This window comes from Spermophilus citellus (assembly GCF_964194105.1).
Source record: "Spermophilus citellus genome assembly, chromosome: X".
In the NCBI taxonomy this organism is placed as follows: Eukaryota; Metazoa; Chordata; class Mammalia; order Rodentia; family Sciuridae; genus Spermophilus; species Spermophilus citellus.
The window spans coordinates 18,605,766-18,626,473 of NC_138190.1; the positions used below are offsets into that span (position 1 = coordinate 18,605,766).

Below are 20,708 nucleotides of genomic sequence, written 5' to 3' on the forward strand. Positions count from 1 at the left end.
GAACCCAGGGCCTTACACGTGCTAGGCAAGAGCTCTATTGCTGAGCCACAATCCCAGCCCCTTTATTGCCTTCTTAATTGGCTTAATTTCTTGTAATATATCATTAGGCTGAGAAGATTAACTTGCACTTATCATTTTATAATTACATTTTTAAAGGGGAAAAGAATTTTATGGCCAGAGGTGATTTTGGCAAGGAGAGGACAGGGAAGACTTATTCAGAGCTTGTACATTTTGTTTTTCATGGTTGAACAATTTTTTGTTTTGTTTATTAATCTAGCCATTATTTGCTTTAATTTGAAGCAGTTTGAATAACATGAAACAAGCTATTTCTTCAAGACGAATAGAATGTCTCATAGCTGACGTTGAAAATCCATTTGTTTATTATATAAATGTTGAGCTTCTCATGAATATTTCAAGGACTACATGTGTGTAATTTAGTATCTAAAAATAAGACATAAAAAACCATAATATATGGCAAACAAATACAGTAAGAGAAGAAGGATAAAATGCTATGGTAATTCAAATGGAGAAATTATTTCCAAAGCAGAGATGATAAGGGTAAAGTATTCCAGGCAGAAGGGACCCTGAGCTAGATGCAGAGTTGGGGGTCTTTCAGGAACTTGAATGTTTTTGTTTTTGCTGAAGTGTATGTGGGCCCATGCATGGTTGTATGGGAGGTGCTTAAAGGAAAGTTAGAGGAGCCAGGAAAGGTAGGTTGGAGCCAGAGCTTAGGAAATGGCAGGAGCTTGTACTTTATTTGGAAGCAGCAGAGATCCATTAGCATTTTTGAATAAAGGAATGATGTCACATAGCTGATGCTTTAGATATTGAGTTGTATTTCTGTTATTTAAAATTTTAATAAGAAACGTCATCAGCAAAAAAGAAAGATGCTCTGTTTAGGTTAGATTAGAAAAATAAAATAAAATAAAACCAGGTAAGTGTAAGCCTATAATCCCAGCCACTTGGGAGGTTGAAGCACAGGAGGGTTACAGATTTCAAGGCTAGCCTTGGCAATTTAGCGAGACCAAGGATTGGGGATTGTAGCTTAATGATAAAGCACCCCTGGGTTCAATTCCGGGTAGGGTATGTGGGGGAGGTGGTGAGAAAATAGAGATAGGGAGGTTTTAGGTAGTACTTAAAAGTGAGCAAACACAATCTCTGATGTCTGTACTTTTGAAACAGTAATTACATTATATTAAGAAGTACATTATTTTATTGGCTAAGGTTCTTTTAAAAAGTTTTTGGCTTAAGTAGAAAAGGGATAATTAAGGTCATTGGGATGTCTTGCAAAAACCTAAGGCAGAAATATTGGTGGGCCCCAGAAATTTCTAGAACCAGGAGCCACAAAGCTGTTAATAATTCTCTCTTCCCTGTTTTATCCATTCAGTTTCTCAGGGTATTCACAGTTTTTTTTTTTTTTTTTTTTTACTTTTTGTTTGTAAACTTTATCTCACTAATCTAAGCCAAAGTTGGAAAATGACCTTCCTCATCTCCAGTGTTCCAGTCACCAGAACAGGGGGAGGGTAGGAGGGTGAGCAAGAGAGAGTAAAAGAAGGACAGAGACAGAGAGGGAAAGGTATTGATTCTTGCCCATGGTTTCAGGTTCTTAGGAATAGGACTTTGATTTTATTGTGCTCAAAGATGAACTTATTTTTACCATTTTATAGCTAGTACCAATCACCTAGGCCAGGAGAGTATCAGTACACTGTGGGAATTAATCAGAGGGTTATTTAAAAGAGAGGACATGTAAGTTCAGCAGAAATCCCAAAGGGTGTTCACTACAATTATGCATTATAATTTTTTTACCATTGTTCAATATATTGATTGAAAGAAGACTATATTAAACTTAGAGAAGTTATATGAAAATTGTGCAGGAATTTCCCCCAGTAAGCTTTAAAATGTGTTTAAGTTGAACTTTAACAAAACCATTTAACCTTGGGAGTGTGAGGTATATAGACTGAGGCAATAATGCTAGAATCATGGAAATATTCTATATCTTGATCTGGGCAATGTTATGAAGGTTTATGTATATGTTAAATTCATCAAGATGGGGACTGGGTTGTGGCTCAGGGTGCTCACCTAGCATGTGCAAAGCCCTGGGTTCGATCCTCAGCACCACATAAAAATAAATAAAAAAATAAAGATTGTGTCCAACTACAACTAAAAAATAAATATATTTTTATATGTAAGCAGTACCTCAGTTTAAAATGAAGTCTAAGTGAAAGTGATCTTTTGATTTATTTGTTATATTTTTTCATAGATGTTCATCTGTCACATAATTTTGAGTGTTTGAAATGAAAGTATGACATTTTTAATACATGATATAAAACGTTAATGTTTGGTTTACCTTTTTCCTTGATTTAGGAGCTGTGACTGATGAGAATTAAAGGCCATGGATGAAGATGGACTTGAATTACAACCACAAGAGCCAAACTCATTTTTTGATGCAACAGGTATAACTACTTGGGTTGTTCCACTTTGTATCTACCACATTTAGAGTTGGTTTTCATGTGGATGAATTGCTAGACTCTCACGTTGACTGATATTCACACTTAAGTATTTTGTTAATCCTGTCAGGATCTATGAATGTGAAAGTGAGCATATTATTATTCTCCTTCTGAAAAATTTGGCTCCTTCACAATCTACCCTAATATTCTTGTCAGTATAGGTTTAATATCCCTAATATAAAAATTCAAAATACTCCAAAATCCAAAACTTTTTGAGTGCCAACGTGAAGCCACAAGTAGAAAATTCCACACCTGATCTCATGTAATGGGTTGTCAAAACACAGGCAAACTAAAAATATTGTATAAGATTACCTTCAGGCTATGAATATAGGGTGTATGTGAAACAAGTTAATTTCATGGTTAGGCTTTGGTTCTATTCCCCGAGATAACTCATTTTGTATGTGCGACCTTTTTCAATATCTGAAAAAACAAAAACAAAAACTTCTGGTTCTAAGCATTTTGGATAAAGTATACTCAACTTGTAACAATAGCAATATCAAAACCTTAGTGTTATCTTCAGTTATTCTCATCTTGCTCAGTTATCCCACTGAATTCTGTTGGTTGTCCCTGTGAAAATGTTCCTTGCTTACATCTCTTCATTGTAGTCTGTCACATAGATAGGCTCTATCATTTCATTCTTAGTTTGTAATAACTTTTGAATTATTTTTCGTACCGTAAATCTCATTTATCTAGCCTACTGATCAGAGTACTCATCATAACAGTGGATCATGTCATTTCTTTGTTCTCTGTTACCCAGCAGATAAACTATAAATCCAAGGTCCTCTACATCCTGACCCTGTCCTACTTTCATAGTGTTCTATCTCAAAAGTTCCCAAAAAGAGCAGTCTGCTTCGGGAAGATGATCTTAGTTCCCTCCCTGAGTGTACAAGGAAGATTGTATTCATTAAGTTTTGAAATGGGGGAAAAAAGTTTCATTATTTTGGGAGTATCCAGTGTTCTAATTATGTAACATTGTAACATGATTATAGTTGGTTTTATAATGTAACACGATTTTATATCACACTAGCCTAGCTATCCTTATAAGTAAGATGTTAATGAGTTTTCCATTAGACTTGAAATGATCAGATTGCAAGAAATTAAAGAAATAACAATTAACTTTATCAGAAAATTAAATATTAGTGACTTTCAGTTTTTGAATTTTTCTTAACTTTAGTTGGGGGAGGTTGTATGTTTTTCTTAATAACTTGGAATAGTCTTTGATGTTTGGTAATTTCTGTTTGATCATGATAAATGCCAAATTTATAATTCTTAATTGGAACAAGAAGTATAATTAACGTGTGCTTGAAAGAGAGGCCAGGCTCTTTGGAGAAAAATGCACAGTATTTGTTAATCTTGCCATAAGCAAACCTGAGTTGTGGACTAAGTGGTAGATTGAATTAACACTTATGGTATTTGTTTATCTTTGAGCAAGTCACTTAATCTGCCAGGGCCTCCGTTTTCCAATGTCGTAATAATAATGAAACCTCTCATTACAGTTTTTCAGACTACTTCCCATACATTCCCATTTGATCATCACCACAGTCCTGTGAGGTATGCATGGCAGATACGATTGTCCTCATTTTACTGATGAGGAAACTGAAACTCAGAGGTTAAATGACTTGCCCAAGGTCACAAAACTATTAAGTGTATAATCCTCCTCTCTGATTTAGATTTTGTAACCAGTGCCACTAAATGCATTTCTCTTCATGTCTGCCAAATGGAGATTTATCACTTGACAATAATATTGAAGATAAAGTTGAATATTCTTGATTTCTAGAAATAATTAAAATGATTATTACTTTTTAAAGACTTTCTATAATTTTTAATATTCTTTGGCTTTTACTCATTTGTGTTTGTTGACAAAGCCATATGTTTCTCTGAGGACCTGGCCAGTGACACGGAGTCATTGAGTTAGGCACCTGCTTGGACTCAGGCTGGTCTGAGTCTCAACCAGAAGTACTAATAGCTTTTTTTGGTAAGACATATAAAACTCTCTTTGCTTTTCCTCTGAACCAGCAGCCATGATATTGGTTTTAATTTTATTTTGTTTTATATTTTTGGTAAGGATGTATAATTTCTCTTCTCATTTATGGCATTCATTTGGAGTAATATTTACTGAGCACCATATGCTGTGCAAACAACTGTGTGATCTTGGTTAAGTCATTTAATCTCATTGGGCTACAACTGATTCAATCATCTACCTTGATTCCTTAACTGTAACATGGACAAGATTAAAGTTTCCCATATTGTGAGGAACTGCCTTGGGGGTTGGGGTCCTGGGGCAGGGAGGAGGCTCTACGGAGGAGGAGTACTCTGGTGAAGTTGGGGTAGGGCCACTCTAACTACCCTCATCCTGTACTGCCCTAGCGCAGCTCCGCTTTTGTTCTTTATCTATCCACAGGGATAGATATCCTTGACCAATTGTCTTTCCTCCTAAACTGTGACCTTCTTATCCCTATTTTGATTCATGCCCTGATCCTTTTATGTCATATTCAGAGATTAATATCTAATTTTCCATAGTCATAGATAGAGGATGTTGGTGGTCTATTAGAACATAGGATGTAAAGGAAGAAAGGGGGAAAATGGAAGGGAAGTAAAAGAAACACATGGGAGAGATGGAAAGAAGATAAAACATGAGTTGAAGAGGGTGAGATGGAGTAAGGAAAATAAATTAAAAAACACATATACCGAAGGAAAATGGTATATTTGCCACCTGAAGTGACATTACGTAGTTTTTTATAATCATCCCTAAAGTAACTATGAATATGAGTTTAATTTTAGAGTATCTAGAATTTTACTTTCCTAAATATATTTCTTCTGTGACTGCCTCAATTGCTTTGTTCTCCTAGTGTTTATCCATTGATTTAAGTGTATGAAATTTGTTGTTTAAAAATATCTTTCCAATATGATTAAAAAATAGATTCCCTCTTTATTTCTTAATGTTGAGAAAACTGAGGAGCTAGTCTGTTGTCCTGGTAGGAGTTAAGTAACATTTACTCAGTTATGATAGTCACACACTGACCTGAAATTCGTCATTTTATTTATTTATTTATTAAGGAGCTGATGCAACACACATGGATGGTGATCAAATTGTTGTGGAAGTACAAGAAACTGTTTTTGTGTCAGATGTTGTGGATTCAGACATAACTGTGCATAACTTTGTTCCTGATGACCCCGACTCAGTTGTAATTCAAGATGTTATTGAGGACGTTGTTATAGAAGATGTTCAATGCCCAGATATCATGGAAGAAGCAGATGTATCAGAAACCGTCATCATTCCTGAGCAAGTGCTGGACTCAGATGTAACTGAAGAAGTTTCTTTAGCACATTGCACAGTTCCAGATGATGTTTTAGCTTCTGACATTACTTCAGCCTCAATGTCTATGCCAGAACACGTCTTGACAAGTGAATCTATACATGTGTCTGACGTTGGGCATGTTGAACATGTGGTTCATGATAGTGTTGTAGAAGCAGAAATAGTCACTGATCCTCTGACCACCGATGTAGTTTCAGAAGAAGTATTGGTAGCAGACTGTGCCTCCGAAGCAGTCATAGATGCCAACGGGATCCCTGTGGACCAGCAAGATGATGACAAAAGCAACTGTGAGGACTACCTTATGATTTCCTGTAAGTCTTGGGGTATGGTGATTGTCAGAGGTGTTTTTGAAGGCTGCTTTTCCTAAGTTAAATCTGGTATCTGGGGTGAGATTTCTCTTAACTTACACATCTATAAAATTAAAAAATAAATTTTATAGATCTACCTGCATTATTGTTTTGTTTGGAGCCTATAAGATTACTCATGATTTCTTCAGTCTAGAAAGACACAGGCTGAATGGAACTGAACTTTGTGAAATCATGTAGGATGTCATTAGACTGTTATCAGCTTCTATTAGAGTCTGGAGTCAACTTGAAACTTGAAGAAAGGAGTTCATCTTGGAAAAATGCATAACCAGACTGCTTATATTCTTTTATGCTGATAGGTACAAGAAACAAACCATTGGTCAGAGAAAAGCCCGAAATATGCACTTATGCTCTTGGATACACAGTATTGCTAATGTAAACTTAATGTATTTACTCTAATTATATGTAAAATACTGTTTATATAACAGCACGGGAAAGAACTCATGATTCTGAGACGTGATTTCAAGTGTGGGATTCTTATTAGGTTATTGAAGAAAAGTGAGGTGTTTTGGGAACATACATGTAAATGTTTTATTTGACATCTGGGAGGGCAGCTGTGTCTTATAATGTGTTTTGGGTTTTTTTTTTTTTTTTTGTACTAGAGATTGAACTCAGCAGTGCTTAACCACTGAGCCACATCCCCAGCCCTTTTTTTAGAGACAGGGTCTCGCTAAGTTGCTGAGGCTGGCTTTGAACTAGCAATCCTCCTGTCTCAGCCTCCTGAACCACTGGGATTACATTGTTCCCCCACACAATGTGCAGACATAAAATTCTAGGTCGCATGGACCATAGTTTTTTTTTTTTTTTTTGGTATGGGGGATTGAACTCGGAGGCACTCAACCACTGAGCCCCAGCCCTATTTTGTATTTTATTTAGAGACAGGGTCTCGCTGAGTTGCTTAGGGCCTTGTCTTTGCTGAGGCTGGCTTTGAACTCACGATCCTCCTGTCTCAACCTCCCGTGCTGCTGGGATTATAGGCATGCACCACCACACCTGGTGATAGAACACAGTTCCAACCAAATGTACAAATTCTGATGCCTTAAGGGACTAACTTCAAATAAGAACTATAAAATTACAAGAGTATTTGCTTACATAATTTTTGTTTTTGGTGGTTTGGTACTGGGTATTGAACCCAGCAATGCTTTACCACTGAGCTGTATCTTCAGCCCTTTTTAAATATGTTATTATTTTTTTTTAAAGAGAGGAGGAGAGAGGAGAGAGAGAGAGAGAGAATTTTTAATATTTTTTTTTAGTTCTCGGCAGACACAACATCTTTGTTGGTATGTGGTGCTGAGGATCGAACCCGGGCCGCACGCATGCCAGGCGAGCGCGCTACCACTTGAGCCACATCCCCAGCCCCTTAAATATGTTATTTTGAGACAGGTCTTGCTAAATTGCTGAGGCTGCCCTCAAAGTTTTGATTTTTTGCCCGAGTCTCCAAGAATTACAGGCATGTGCTACTGTGCCCTGCTGAAAGAAGGCTTTCTTTGGTAGGGCATTTAGAAGATTATTTGTATTGAAATTATAATAGTTTCAATAAACCATAGGTGAGTGGATAGAAGATGGAAGAGATGGGCTGTAATAGATTGTGAAAATAATGGAAGTAGAGTTAGATGAAGCAGTTCATATAAATTGCCATCTTGGTCAGTGAATGTACAGAAGAGGAAAGAGTACAGTTTTTTTATATATTTATTTTTTGTTTTTGTATTTTATTTTTGTAGTTGGACACAATATCTTTATTTTACTTATTTACTTTTATGTGTTGCTGAGGATCAAACCCAGGGCCTCACCCATGCTAGGAGAGTGCTGTACCTCTGAGCCACAACCCCAGCCCTAAGAGTACATTTTTTGCTGGATGGCTGGATGGTGAAAGAAACAAGCTACTGGGAAAAATGAGCCTGAAGAGCTGGGTGCAGTGTTGCACACCTGTTATTTCAGCGGCTCTGGAGGCTGAAATAGGAGGATCTTGAGTTCAAAGCCAGCCTCAGCAAAAGTGAGACACTAAGCAACTCAGTGAGACTCTTGTATCTAAACAAAAATACAAAATAGGGCTGAGGATATGGCTCAGTGGTTGAGTGCCTCTGAGTTCAATCACCGGTGATATGCCCACTGCATCCCCCCCGACCCCCCAAAAAAGGTGATCCTGAAGATAGAGAAAGGTAGGGCTAACAAACAGAGCAGGTTGCAGAGAAGGGAAAGGGATTGTGGTCCAGGGCAGCAGTAGATGGCTTTTTGAGTCTTGGAGAGGGAGAGTGAGGCCCCCCTCCCTCCAGGTCAGGAGGTCAAAGGAATGTACATCTGCCAATATAGAAGGACTGCAGAGGCTGAGTGGAAAACTGAAGGATGGTGGTAAAGGGTTGGAAAGTTTTAGTCTGGGGATGGACCAGAGAAGGAAGCTAGGGTTTGTGAGGTAGATTGCTGAACTGCATCTAGTGGCCAGCTGGCATCAGGAGTTTTAATTAAGTTTATAAGTTAAGACACTATTTAGTATGAAAATACTACTTTTAAATACCTCTGCCAGATAAGACTAGCAACCTGGGGCTAAGGTAGAGGAAACAAAATTGGATTCATCCTAGTCAATTTGGGAAGGGAAGATGATCTGATGAAATGCTGAAAAGGAGAAAGCACTCTTGCTTTTCCTTGACTTCATGCTTTTTGTCCTTTCTGTCTTCCTAAATGTATTTGCTGAGGAGTAAAATGCATGGCTTTGTCTTGACCTTTAACTTACCTTTTGCCTTTATTATTCTTTTAGGAAGTTCAACCCTCCAAAGAAGTCATTAAAAAAGGAAAAACGGGGCTGAGGTTGTGGCTCAGTGGTAGCATGCTTGCCTGGCATGCGTGAGGCACTGGGTTCGATCCTCAACACCACATAAAAATAAAATAAAGATATTGTGTCCACCTAAAACTAAAAAATAAATATTAAAAAAAAAGGAAAAATGGGGAGTCGATTTGGTAATGATTGACATAGTGTACCTAGTTTTTGTATTGTATTACAGAATCCAGACTTACAAAATTTTCATTGAAAATCTTACACTCATCTTTCTTTTAGGCCCTGGGTTTTTGCTAACTTAAATAGATTTTAATATTCCTGATAAAGTAAATACTGATGGGCATAAACTGCTATTGTAGTGTATTTTAATATATTTCAGTGTATATTATATTTAATATGATAGTTTCTTTTTTAAAATATTCCTTTTACAAGAAAATGTTTCATCTAAGCTCAGAGAATGTAAAGACACAGTAGATGCACTTACACATACTTATTCTCCTATTTTACTGTAATGAAATGGCTGGAGATTGAACTCAGGGGTGCTTAACCACTGAACCCACCACCCCCAGCTCTTTTTATATTTTATTTAGAGACAGAGTCTTGCTAAGTTGCTGAGGCAGGCTTTGAACTCATGATTCTCATAACTTGGCCTCCCTAGCTGCTGAGGTTACAGGCATGCATCATCTCATCCAGCTGGTTGAATTGGTTTTAAACTGAATTTAGAGATAGTGACTTTTGGTAGTGTCTTTTGTCTTCTCCATTATACAGGCACTTTTGAACTCTTTCTCTTCCCTCCCCATCATCGTCCATCTTCCCTTCAAACTCATGGTCATATCAAACAACCTGATTTACCATTGGCTTTTAAATCAAACCAGTGGAATTCTTTGGAATTAATTAGCATTTATCTTATTTCTCCATCCACTGAGCTAAATCCCTAACTTTTTTTTTTGAGACAGGGTCTTGCTTAGTCACTTAGGGCCTCACTTAAGTTGCTAAGGCTGGCCTCGAAACTTGGAATCCTCTTGCTTCAGCCTCCTAAGTCACTGGGATTACAGGTGTGTACCACCACACCTGATCAGATACTTCTTTTATGATTTATGATGCCCCCCACCCCTTTTGGTGGTGCTGGGGATTGAATCCAGGGCCTTGTGCATGCTAGGCAAACACTCTACCAATTGAGCTATATCCCTAGCCTTTTTTTATGATGCTTTTTAACTTAAAACCTACATTAACTTCAGAAGTTTAGGACTAATGAGCATTTTATGCTGAGTGTATGGAGGGACTATGGCCTGAGTTCATCCATGATGGGAGAATGCTAAGATGCCATTATTAGCAGTCAGCTTTAATACGTGTCATGATATGAGAGATGTATCTCTGAATTACTGTTATATTTATTCAATAGTCTGAGAGCCAAAGAACATAAACAGATGTCTAAATACTCTATTTAAAAATTTCAGTAAGTCAATGGATCTAAGAGCCTAATCAACAGCTTTTATAATATCTTTAGTGTCCATCTTGGGGGAGGGCAGATTTTTTTCCTTTTGAAGGTCTCATTTAAAGTGAAGATGAAGCAGTCTTCTTTCTTTATAGTGTCAAGGTAGTATATGTAGAAATAAATACTCATTGTCCCAAGAGAGCTGCCTTTGAGGTCCAGGTGACCTCTTTAGTCTTTGCAGACTAAATGTTACTTCTGAATTGATTTTATATTTCTTGAGGACAGGAACTTCCCAGTGCATCTTAGCTGCTTATGTATTTTCCCCATCAGATCATATGATTATTAGAAGTAAAATGGGTAATTTGTTCAATAAATGAATATATGAATGTTACAGTTGAAAGCCTGTCATTATTTCTCATCTGAGCTTTTAGCAGTATGTTTCTTCCATACCAGTAGCCATTGGCTCCTACTTGATTCTGGTCAGGCTAGATATGGTGGTTCTGCTTCATGGCCCTTCCAAGTTTTCTGGCTGTCTGTGAGGTGGAGTATTTGAGTCATCTCCTTGTTACTCAGGTTGCTTCTTAGTTCGCTTTCAATATGAAGCAGCTTCCAGATTGTCCTTAATCTCTTTGCAAGTGGACTTCAGCCACCTGGAGTTTCACTTTATAGCTGGATAGTCAAGATGCCATTTTGTGAAACATCAGTTTGCGCAACAGGGAAAGCTGGAGAAAATCTGGTGATGATGAGTCAAGGACTGCCTTTCAATAGCTGTAGGCAACAAAATATTCTTTGGATACCTCTGATATTAACATGATCAATGAGATGTCTGTCAGTCTTTAGGTCTTATTGACATCTCCCATGTTTTTAAACTTAATACAGCTACCTAGAAGAGCGGTATGAGTTAGGCATTCCTTTCTAATCCTAGGTTCAATTTAAGTGTTAAAAATTTTTTGATAATAGCTTTATCTAGATGTAATTGACATACCATACAATACACTCATTTAAAATGTGCAGTTGTTTTTACTAAATTCACAAAATTATACACCTATCAGCGCCATTAGTTTTAGAAATTTTTTATCACTCCAAGGAGAAACTCTATACCCTTTAGCTATCATTCCCACCAACCTTCTCTGTCCCCTCCATACCTAAACAACCACTAATCTACTTTTGACTTGATAGATTTTCTTATTCTGAACATTTCATATAAATGGAATGCTATGGCCAGGTGCAGGGGATGAACACCTGTAATCCCAGTGACTCAGGTGTCTGAGGCAGGAAGAGTACAAGTTTGAGACCAGCCTGAGCAAGACCCTATCTCAAAATAAATAAATAAAAAGGGCTGGGAATGTAGCCCAGTGGTAAAGTGCCTCTGGGTTCAATCCCTGGTACAAAAAAACAAACAACAACAACAACAAAAAAAACCCAAACCAAAAAATAAGTGCTATAATCTGCGGTCTTTTGTGATTGGCTTCTTTCACAGCATGATGTTTTCAAGGTTCACCCTTGTAGCATGGACTTCATTCTTTTTATTACAGAATAATATTCCATTGTGTGAGTATATTGCATTTTAGTCCATCAGTTGATAGATGTGGGTTGTTTCCACTTTTTGGACATTTTGAACATTTGGTACTCTGTGGGGGGGGGGGCGGTGGTGCTGGGTATTGAACTCAAAGCTAGGCAAGTTCTACTGAGCTCCATCTCCAGCCGCCATGTACATTTCTTTTAGGTATTTTATGAGAGTGGAATTTTGGGTATTTTATGGGAGATGAATTGGTAGAATTAAGTCACTATCTGATTATTTCCCAAAGTGGCCATACTATTTTATATTCCCGCAGAATATGGGGGTTCTAGTTACTTCACATCCTTTATAGCACTTGTTGTTATTTTTGTTTTTGATTATAGCCATCCTAGTGGATGTGAAGTGGTATCTCATTATGGTTTGTATATGCATTTCCCTGATGGCCAGTGATGTTGAACATCTTTTCATGTGCTTATTGGCCATTAAATATATTTATGAAAGAAACATTTATTCAGATCCTTTGCCTTTTTTTTTTTTTTTTTTTTTTTTGGTACTATGGATTGAATGGGGGTGGGGTGGGGTGGGGGCACTTGACCACTGAGCCACATCCCCAGCCCTATTTTGTATTTATTCAGAGACAGGGTCTCACTGAGTTGCTTAATGCCCCGCCTTTGCTGAGGCTGGCTTTGAATTCATGATCCTCCTGTCTCAGCCTCCCCAGCTGCTGGGATTACAGGCTTACACCACTGTACCTGGATCCTTTGCCTGTTTTTGAATTGAGTTATTGGTCTTTTTATTATTGAGTTGAAAGAGTTTTTTATATATTCCAGCTACGAGGTCCTTATAAGAGATAAGGGAAATACTCTCTCCCATTCTGTCGATTGCCTTCACTTTTTGCATAGTGTCCTTTGATGCACAAAGTTTAAAATTTTGGTGGAGTTCAGTTTATATTTTTTGTTGGTTGTGCTTTGGCATCACATTTAAGTGACTACTGCCTAATCCAAGATCATAAAGATTCACACCTATGTTTCCTCTGAGTTTTTATAGTTTTAGCTCTTAATTTGGCCTCATCCATTTTGAGTTTATTTTTATATATGGTGTGAGATAAGGATCTAACTTTATTCTTTGGCATGTGAATATTCAGTTGTCCCAGCACCATTTGCTGAAAAGACCATTCTTTCTTCATTGGATATTCTTGGCACTCTTGTTGAAAATCAATTCACTGTAAATGTGAGGGTTTATTTTTGGAATTTTGATTCTGTTCCATTGATTTATATGCCTGCCCTTTTCAGAGCTGCTTGAATAGAAGGACAGATTTGCTGTTGGCCCACAATAAGAGTCTACTTTAAAAAGTCTACTCCTAAGTCCCATAGGGACATCTATCTGTCTGTGACATATCCTGTCTGTCCCTCATGATTTTTTGTTCCCATGGAAACAGCCTATCAAGAAGGAAAAATGAGGTGGGCTATCAGAAGTCAATAAGTGTCTTTTATTCTCTCCAGTGCCAGTGGTGTTGTGATGATGTTCCCAGAAAGCCGTATAACATGGTGGTTAAAAGTTCAGGTTCTGGTGTCAGGCTGCCTGTGTTCAAGTCTTAGCTCCACCATTTACGGCTGTGTAATCTTGTGCAATTTACTCAACCTCCCTGTGGTTTGCTTTTTTTCTCCTGTAACCTGGAGATGATGAAAATAAACCTTCAGGAGGCTTAACTGAGATAAAAAAATGTAGTTCTTACAGTAGTACATTATAAATGTTTGCTGGTAAATACATATTATCTGTTTTTCCCATGGCTCAACTCTTTGCTGTAGAATATGCAATATTGACTCCTTCCCACCCAGACTATCAGTGGGATTAAATTGTAGTCTACTAAGAAGGAGATTTTTAGGTGATGTGGACATATCATTATTAAAAAGTATCTTAATCTGTTTTCTGTAATTTTTACATTGGGTAGAATGTAAGATTAAGACATACTGCCAGGAATGGGTAGCAAATTTGCAAAATTTTACTAATTTAAATATTAAAGTCCAGCCCCAAATACATAATTCAGTTAGAAAGGTTCAGCAAGGGCTGGGGTTATGGCTCAGCGGTAGAGCACCTGCCTAGTACAGGCGAGGCCCTGGGTTCAATCCTCAGCACCACATAAAAATAAATAAGTAAAATAAAGGTATTGTGTCCAACTACAACTAAAAAAATAAATATTTTTCAAAAAGGTTCAGCAAAATTAATTATTTTTGGCAGCATAATTGGTTCTTTTTAAATTTTTTTTTAAATTTATTTTTATGTGGTGCTAAGGATCGAACCCAGGGCCTCGCATCTGCTAGGTGCATGCTCTACCGTTGAACCACAACCCCAGCCCCATAATTGGTTCTTAAGAAAACAAAGGTGCTTAGGTAGTGTGTGCTGGTATATAGTAACAGCAAAGGAAAGAACTCATTTAGTTCTGGAGCCTGAGGTCCTCTTGCCAATGACAGAAAGAACACTTGGCCAGATGGTTTCTATCCTTCCATAAATCTGTAGGATGCTTCATTCTGATACAATTTGATAAAATATATATTTTCACTTATTTAAATAGATGAAGAAAACTTACAGTGAACAATTTAAGCACAGAACCTTTTAAATTAGCATAAAAATGCTAATTTAAAAATTAGCACCATTGGGGCTGGGGTTGTGGCTCAGCAGTAGTGCGCTCACCTAGCACATTGAAGACGCTAGGTTCGATCCTCAGCACCACGAATAAATAAATACATAAATAAATAAAAGGTTTTGTGTTCAACTACAACTAAAAAGATATATTTTTTAAAAATTAGCACCATTTTTGAAATGTTATAATATTTGAAACTTTACTGTATGTAGACATAAATTTAATGAAATCTTTGATGAAACTGTGGAGTAATGTAGCTGTATCCACTCCATTGTATTGTTTTTGTGTATTACATTAAAATAGTATTCAAAACACTATTTCCTAGAATATATAACAGCTTGTATAAAAACTGAATATTAATCATTAGATTGGTTCTTACTGGCTCTGGTTAAACGATTTTGGTCTGAGGATTTGTAATTTGAATTACTTTTACCAGGAAGAGCTGAGGTGCTCATTGTCTGCAGGATGCTTTTAGACCATCAGTCCCATCTTCTATTGACCCTTGATTCACTTGGCAGTGATAGCAGAAAACCAAAAGCAATTGGTTTGTTAAGAAAAAGCCCTCCTCTTGTGAGGAAAAATGTTTTGGATTGTACTTGTGTTTTGTTATCAAATCAACATGAAGTTTATTTTTAATTTTTAAAAATTTAAGCCTTTTTTTGATCCCAGAAAGATGATTCTGTTGGAGATTTGTAACAAGTTGATAACCATAAAAATAGGTAATAATGAACCTTCAATGATATCCATGTGTCAGAATTTAATACATATTATTTTTCTTAGCCTTATAATGGTATTACAGTTGTTTGGCAGATTGAGCACCTGAGGTTCATTCAGTTTCAGTAACTTGTCCAGGGTTATGCATACAGGTAGTATTAGGAGAGGATTTGAAATCAAGTATATTTTATTCCAGAGTATCCACTCTCTTAATGTCTCTGGTTGCATATATTTGTATGTATGTGTGCTAATACTACAGAACAGTAGAGTTTGGGATAAATATTGTTTATTGGTACATGGGGGAGGCAAGTAGAATTCTACTGATTACTAAAAATTATAATGTGATCGAATTTTAGCAACATCAGGAAGTTGAGGGGAGCTTAAACACTTAATCAGCTTATTCTAGTAGAAGGCACTCAGGTAAGCCTATGATCCTATCCCATTGTCCCCCCCCCCCAAAAAAAAAAGTGTTATTTTTCTTCAAATGTGTTTGAGAAAAAAGAATCATATATAAAGTATTATTTTTACTCTTGCCCGTGTTTACTTTTGAGTGCTTTCATTCATTCAAAAACATTTATTGATGAAATGAACTCCACAATGAACTATAGACCTCACTAGGTGTTAGAGAAAAATAGTGAAGTCCCTGGCTTTTTAAGAGTTCATAGTCTTGGGAAGACAGAATCAGGCAGTTACGGTTGAGTGTAAAAAGGTATATAAATAGGGCTGGGGTTGTGGCTCAGTGGCAGGAGCACTTGCTTAGCATGTGTGAGGCACTAGGTTCGATCCTCAGTATTGCATATAAAATAAATAAAGTAAAGGTCCATTGACAACTAAAAAAGTAATTTTAAAAAAGGTGTTTAAACAGATATACAGAGTATTTTGGAAGAGCTAATAGAAGAAAGGTAGAACATTTTTGGTACCCTGGAGTGAGAGAAATGCTACAAAATTTTTATAAACTACAGTTCTTTAGAAGTTCAGTTGAAGATGTGGCTAAATTTATTTCATCTCTATTCTTATCAATATCTCTCCTTCCTATATTACTTTGAAGTAAATTTCACATCATTTCTTTCATGAATATTTCAGTATTTATTTCTCAAAGACAAGGACTTTTTGAAAAAACCATACCATTATCACAACTTTAAAAAATAAATAATTTGGGATGAACTCAATTTGAAGGATGAATAAAATGTTCAGTAGGTGGCTGAGGAAAGAGGAAAGGCAGGGAGATGTGAAAATGTTCAGAGACTTATTCTTTGGGGTGCAAATAATGCCTGTGGTGAGAAATAAAATTGGCAAAATGGGCAAGGCCCAAAACATAAAAGCCCTTGAATATATTAAAGAAGCCTGTTTTACCTATTCCATGTGAAGACTTATTAAACGGTTTTAAGCAGGTTACTAATAACATGTTTAGATTTATAGTTTTAAGAAAGTAATGGCAATGTTGAAATGAGAAACACAAGCACAATTGGGGACTGGGGTTGTAGCTCAGTGGTAGAGCGCTTGCCTTGCACCTATGAGGCACTGGGTTCAATCTCAGCACTACATAAAAATAAAGCAAAATAAAGGTATTTTTAAAAAAAAGTACATTTGGGGAGGTTATTTAGTCCAGTTAAGGAACAAATGATAATAGTGTGAAATAAGGTTTATCAGTAGAGTTTGGCAGAACCTAATTCTTGACATATTTAGGAAGTAGAATTTGGATTGGATTGAGGAAGAGGGAATATTTGAAGCTCACTCCCTGGTTTCTGGCTTTGTGCAGCTGAGCAGATGGCAAAACTATTACTAGAAAAGAAGCACATTTGGACATGCTAAAGATCTCCTCTGCAGGGTTGCCGAGTACACTCATCCACTATACAACTACAGTGTAAATGGATGCCTGCACATGGAGTATGTGGGGGTCCTGGCCATCCACTTTAGGTGTTTTGGTCCAGTTGGTCTGAGATTAGCTTCTGATTATGACATTGGTCAGAGTAGTAATCTGTATTTTAGGGAATGAATTATGTAACTAAACATCTACATTTAATGCATTCACTCTGAAAATCAACAAATCTAAAAGTTTATTGATTCTTGGGGCCATCAGCACAGCAGAAATAGTAAAATATTTATTCATTTTTTTCTGTGGTTTAATTATTGGATGTGTGTGGTAAAGCAACAAATAAAATTTTGGAATTTAAAAATGGGAAATGTGAGGAAAACCATAAACTAAGGATATCTTAGAGAGGTTGTGTTGAACATCTATTTATATTATTAAACTTCTTAGTTAACAAATAAAAGTTGTATACATTTGTGATGTAGAACAGGATGTTTTGAAATATGTTTACATTGTTGAATAGCTATATTGAGCTAATTAACATGCATTACTCCATACTTTTTTTTTTTTAATGTGGTGGGAACACTTAAAATATACTTTCTTAGTGGTTTTCAAGTATAAGTACATTATTATTACTATTGTCACCTTGAACATCTCTTTTAAGTTTGCTCTGATAAACTTTGAAGATGTTTGTTACAACATTGAAAAATATTGTGTGGGCATTTTGAAATTTGTTTAGAAGTCAATACCAAAATTAATGAATTAGTTTTCAGTACAATGCTTAGTCTGGGTGTTGGTTAGATTCATACCAAGAATAAAGCACGTAAGGAAAAAAAATATTTTAGGTTTTTCCTCCCCTCCACCAAGAAGATTGGAGAAAGGTCTATGTTTTGAAAGCATTAGAAGCAATTGGAGCTCCAGACTAGCCTTGTGGTTAATATTTACTGTTTATCTGCTGACTAGACAGAATCGGCCATCACCTTGTCCTTTGAAAGATAAATGATTATGAGCAAGAGAGGGCGGGGAAGAGGGAGAGAGGGGTTTGGAGCAGCAAAGAAGGGGCAAAGTGTTACGGAGAAACACAGATGGTTTGTGGAAACAGGTGGGGAAACATTTGAGGGTTTAGTTTTTGGTAGGAGGGTATTCAGTGAATCTTCTGATTATTTCGCTTGTTCTCAGAGAAGAAGAGAAGTCAGCAACAGCGGGGATGGGGAGGTAGCATTAGAGATTTGGGGGTGGAGGAGAATCTGGAAAAGAGGAAAAGGGAAAAGTAGCAACAAAGGTCCAGATTTCTTTGTTTCCAACTGGATTTAGCTACATGGTCCAGAGGCAAGTTATCAAGAGTGTTTGCTAGGGAATGAGATAGACTGCAGAGTTAAAGTTGTTTTGTTTTTGAGTTCAAGTAAATTCTAATTTAATATTTTCATTTAAAGATAGTATGTATATATAACAAATTAGAGTAAAAAATAAAATTAAGAAAATAGTATGTATAGGGGCTGGGGTAATGGCTCAGTGGTTACGTGCTTGCCTTGCATGCATGAGGCACTGGGTTCAGTCCTCAGCACCAAATAGATAGATATATAAGTTATAGTATGTATAATATCCAATCTTCAAAAAAAGTCTCTGTTCTAACATTCTTTTACATGTAAATTTGTGAAAAGAAATGTCTAATGATCTAAAAGTTCTATTGATAGTTCCTGGGGGAGAGATGGTAGAATTTTGAGCACATTTTAATTACCTTTAATACTTCTTAAATACTTTTTTTTGTTTGTTTATCACAATAAGTTTTATTTCCTTGATTCTGAATATTATAGATGTTTCCATATCTGTTTTAGGGAGTATTCTTACATGAAATTTAAGTGTTTTCAAGAGACAAGACTTAAAAATGCTAATAGTGACTCTGTTGTAGCCTTCTAAATATGCCACACATTTATTGATACCAAGAGTTGTTAATTGTCTTGATGATATTTATGCCTTATGTAATGCAAGAGATAAACCTGTTAAAAGTATGATTGTAATATTTGAGGACTTATATCTCTTTATTTCTTGGACTGTGTAGTCTACTTCTTAAATACTTTTGTTAAATAATAAGCTGCATCATTACTACAATAGGCAATCTTTTTTAAAAAAGCAAAGTTGGACTGGGTGCGGTGCTGCACACCCCTAATCCTGGCAGCTTGGGAGGCTGAGGCAGGAGGATCACAAGTTCAAAGCCAGCCTCAGCAATTTAGTGAAGCCCTAAGCAACTTAGCGAGACACTGTCTTAAAAAAAAAAAAAAAAAAAGATCTGGGAATGTGGCTCAGTGGTTAAGTGCCCAGGGTCCAATCCCTGGTACCAAAAAATAAAAATAAAATAAAAGCAAGGTTGAGGAAGCATAAAGGAATGGAAGTAATATCTTGCTTAAGTTGAAGGCACATGGCACATGGACTGCTTCTCTTCTGTGTTAGAGATTAAGGTGACTGGATCTTTGATTTAGGAAGACTGACTGGGGGCAGTGTCCAGGAGCATTTGGTGGGAAACCTAGGGAACTGGAGATCAACTAAAAGGCAGTTCATTTGTTCTTGGAGAAAGTAAATAAACTTTTTACAACCTGATCTTGAGAGATGAGGCAATTTTGAGTAACTGGAGAGACAACCAAGAACTTTCATGGAAAGACTGAGAATGGTAAAACTGTCTCTTTATGATGTTAATTTAGACAAAATGCAATTCCAGTGCAAATCAAATATGTATTCTCCCCCCCCTCGCTCTACATAAACTATAACATTGTGTGTATGTATGTGTATAATCTTAGCAAAATTTTAATGAAATTAACCTAGAAGCTTAGAGAGGTGCAATAACAAAGTATTTCTTACTTCATAAGGTTGTTAAGAGTAAATGGTACACTTCTTTAAGGCCCTAGCATCACGCTAGGCCTGGGGTATGCAGTCAGTAAATGTTTGTCATCATACATCACAACTGCCATCATTTTTTATTATATAAATTCTCTATGATATGCTGTTTTTCATGTAGGAACCATCTCAGTTCTGCCAATTATTTTTTAAAAAATTAGATCAACATTCCTTTAATAATTTATTTGAAGTATATCTCCCCTGTCCTCCATGCCCTCCCCCATTAAGTTTTCTTTACCAGAAACTACTGGGTTTGCTGAAATCTTAATGAACTATATTTTTAGATACCACAGTATCTATTAGCATTGCAAAGAATCATCCTAATTTTCAGTCTTCAGGGGGTTTTATTGAAGCTTCCTTGAAGCAGTATAATAGGAATCTATATCTTGTTATTACTAATGACATTATTGTTAAGTCAAAGTTTTACTTCAGTTTTTAAGTTAAAAATGCTGGATGTAAGGCTGATGCCAGTTTAACTTTTTAAAAGAATAGAGATGAGAAACTTACCAATATAATGATGGAATTTCTGGTTGATGGGGTTATTGGTTATTTGGTTTTTCAGTACTAAATTTTAAACAATGAACATACATTTTTTTTTTTTTTTAAATCAGAAGTAAAAAACGAACGTTTGAGTTCTAAAGACAGGCATGTCCTCCTCCTTTGCCTCACCCCTCAGTAGCTCACTGACTTTGGGCAAGTACATACCATTGTAGAGTCTTTATTTCTTTATCCGGAAAAGTTG

At 36.4% G+C, this 20,708-nt stretch overlaps 1 protein-coding gene across 5 annotated transcripts in view; it reads left to right on the forward strand.

Annotated features, from left to right (window-relative positions):
• The window catches only part of ZFX (zinc finger protein X-linked), a 54,253-nt gene that overhangs the window by 18,207 nt on the left and 15,338 nt on the right, over positions 1-20,708 (forward strand). For 4 of the 5 annotated variants that reach the window (XM_081276737.1, XM_081276736.1, XM_081276735.1 and 1 more), the window contains 2 exons: positions 2,365-2,453; positions 5,565-6,134. In XM_081276737.1, the coding sequence (XP_081132863.1) occupies positions 2,393-2,453; positions 5,565-6,134 (631 nt within the window). In that variant the 5' untranslated portion in view covers positions 2,365-2,392. Of the gene's footprint in view, positions 1-2,364; positions 2,454-4,003; positions 4,059-5,564; positions 6,135-20,708 lie in introns of those variants that run through there. The other variant, XM_081276738.1, reaches the window with a different exon arrangement.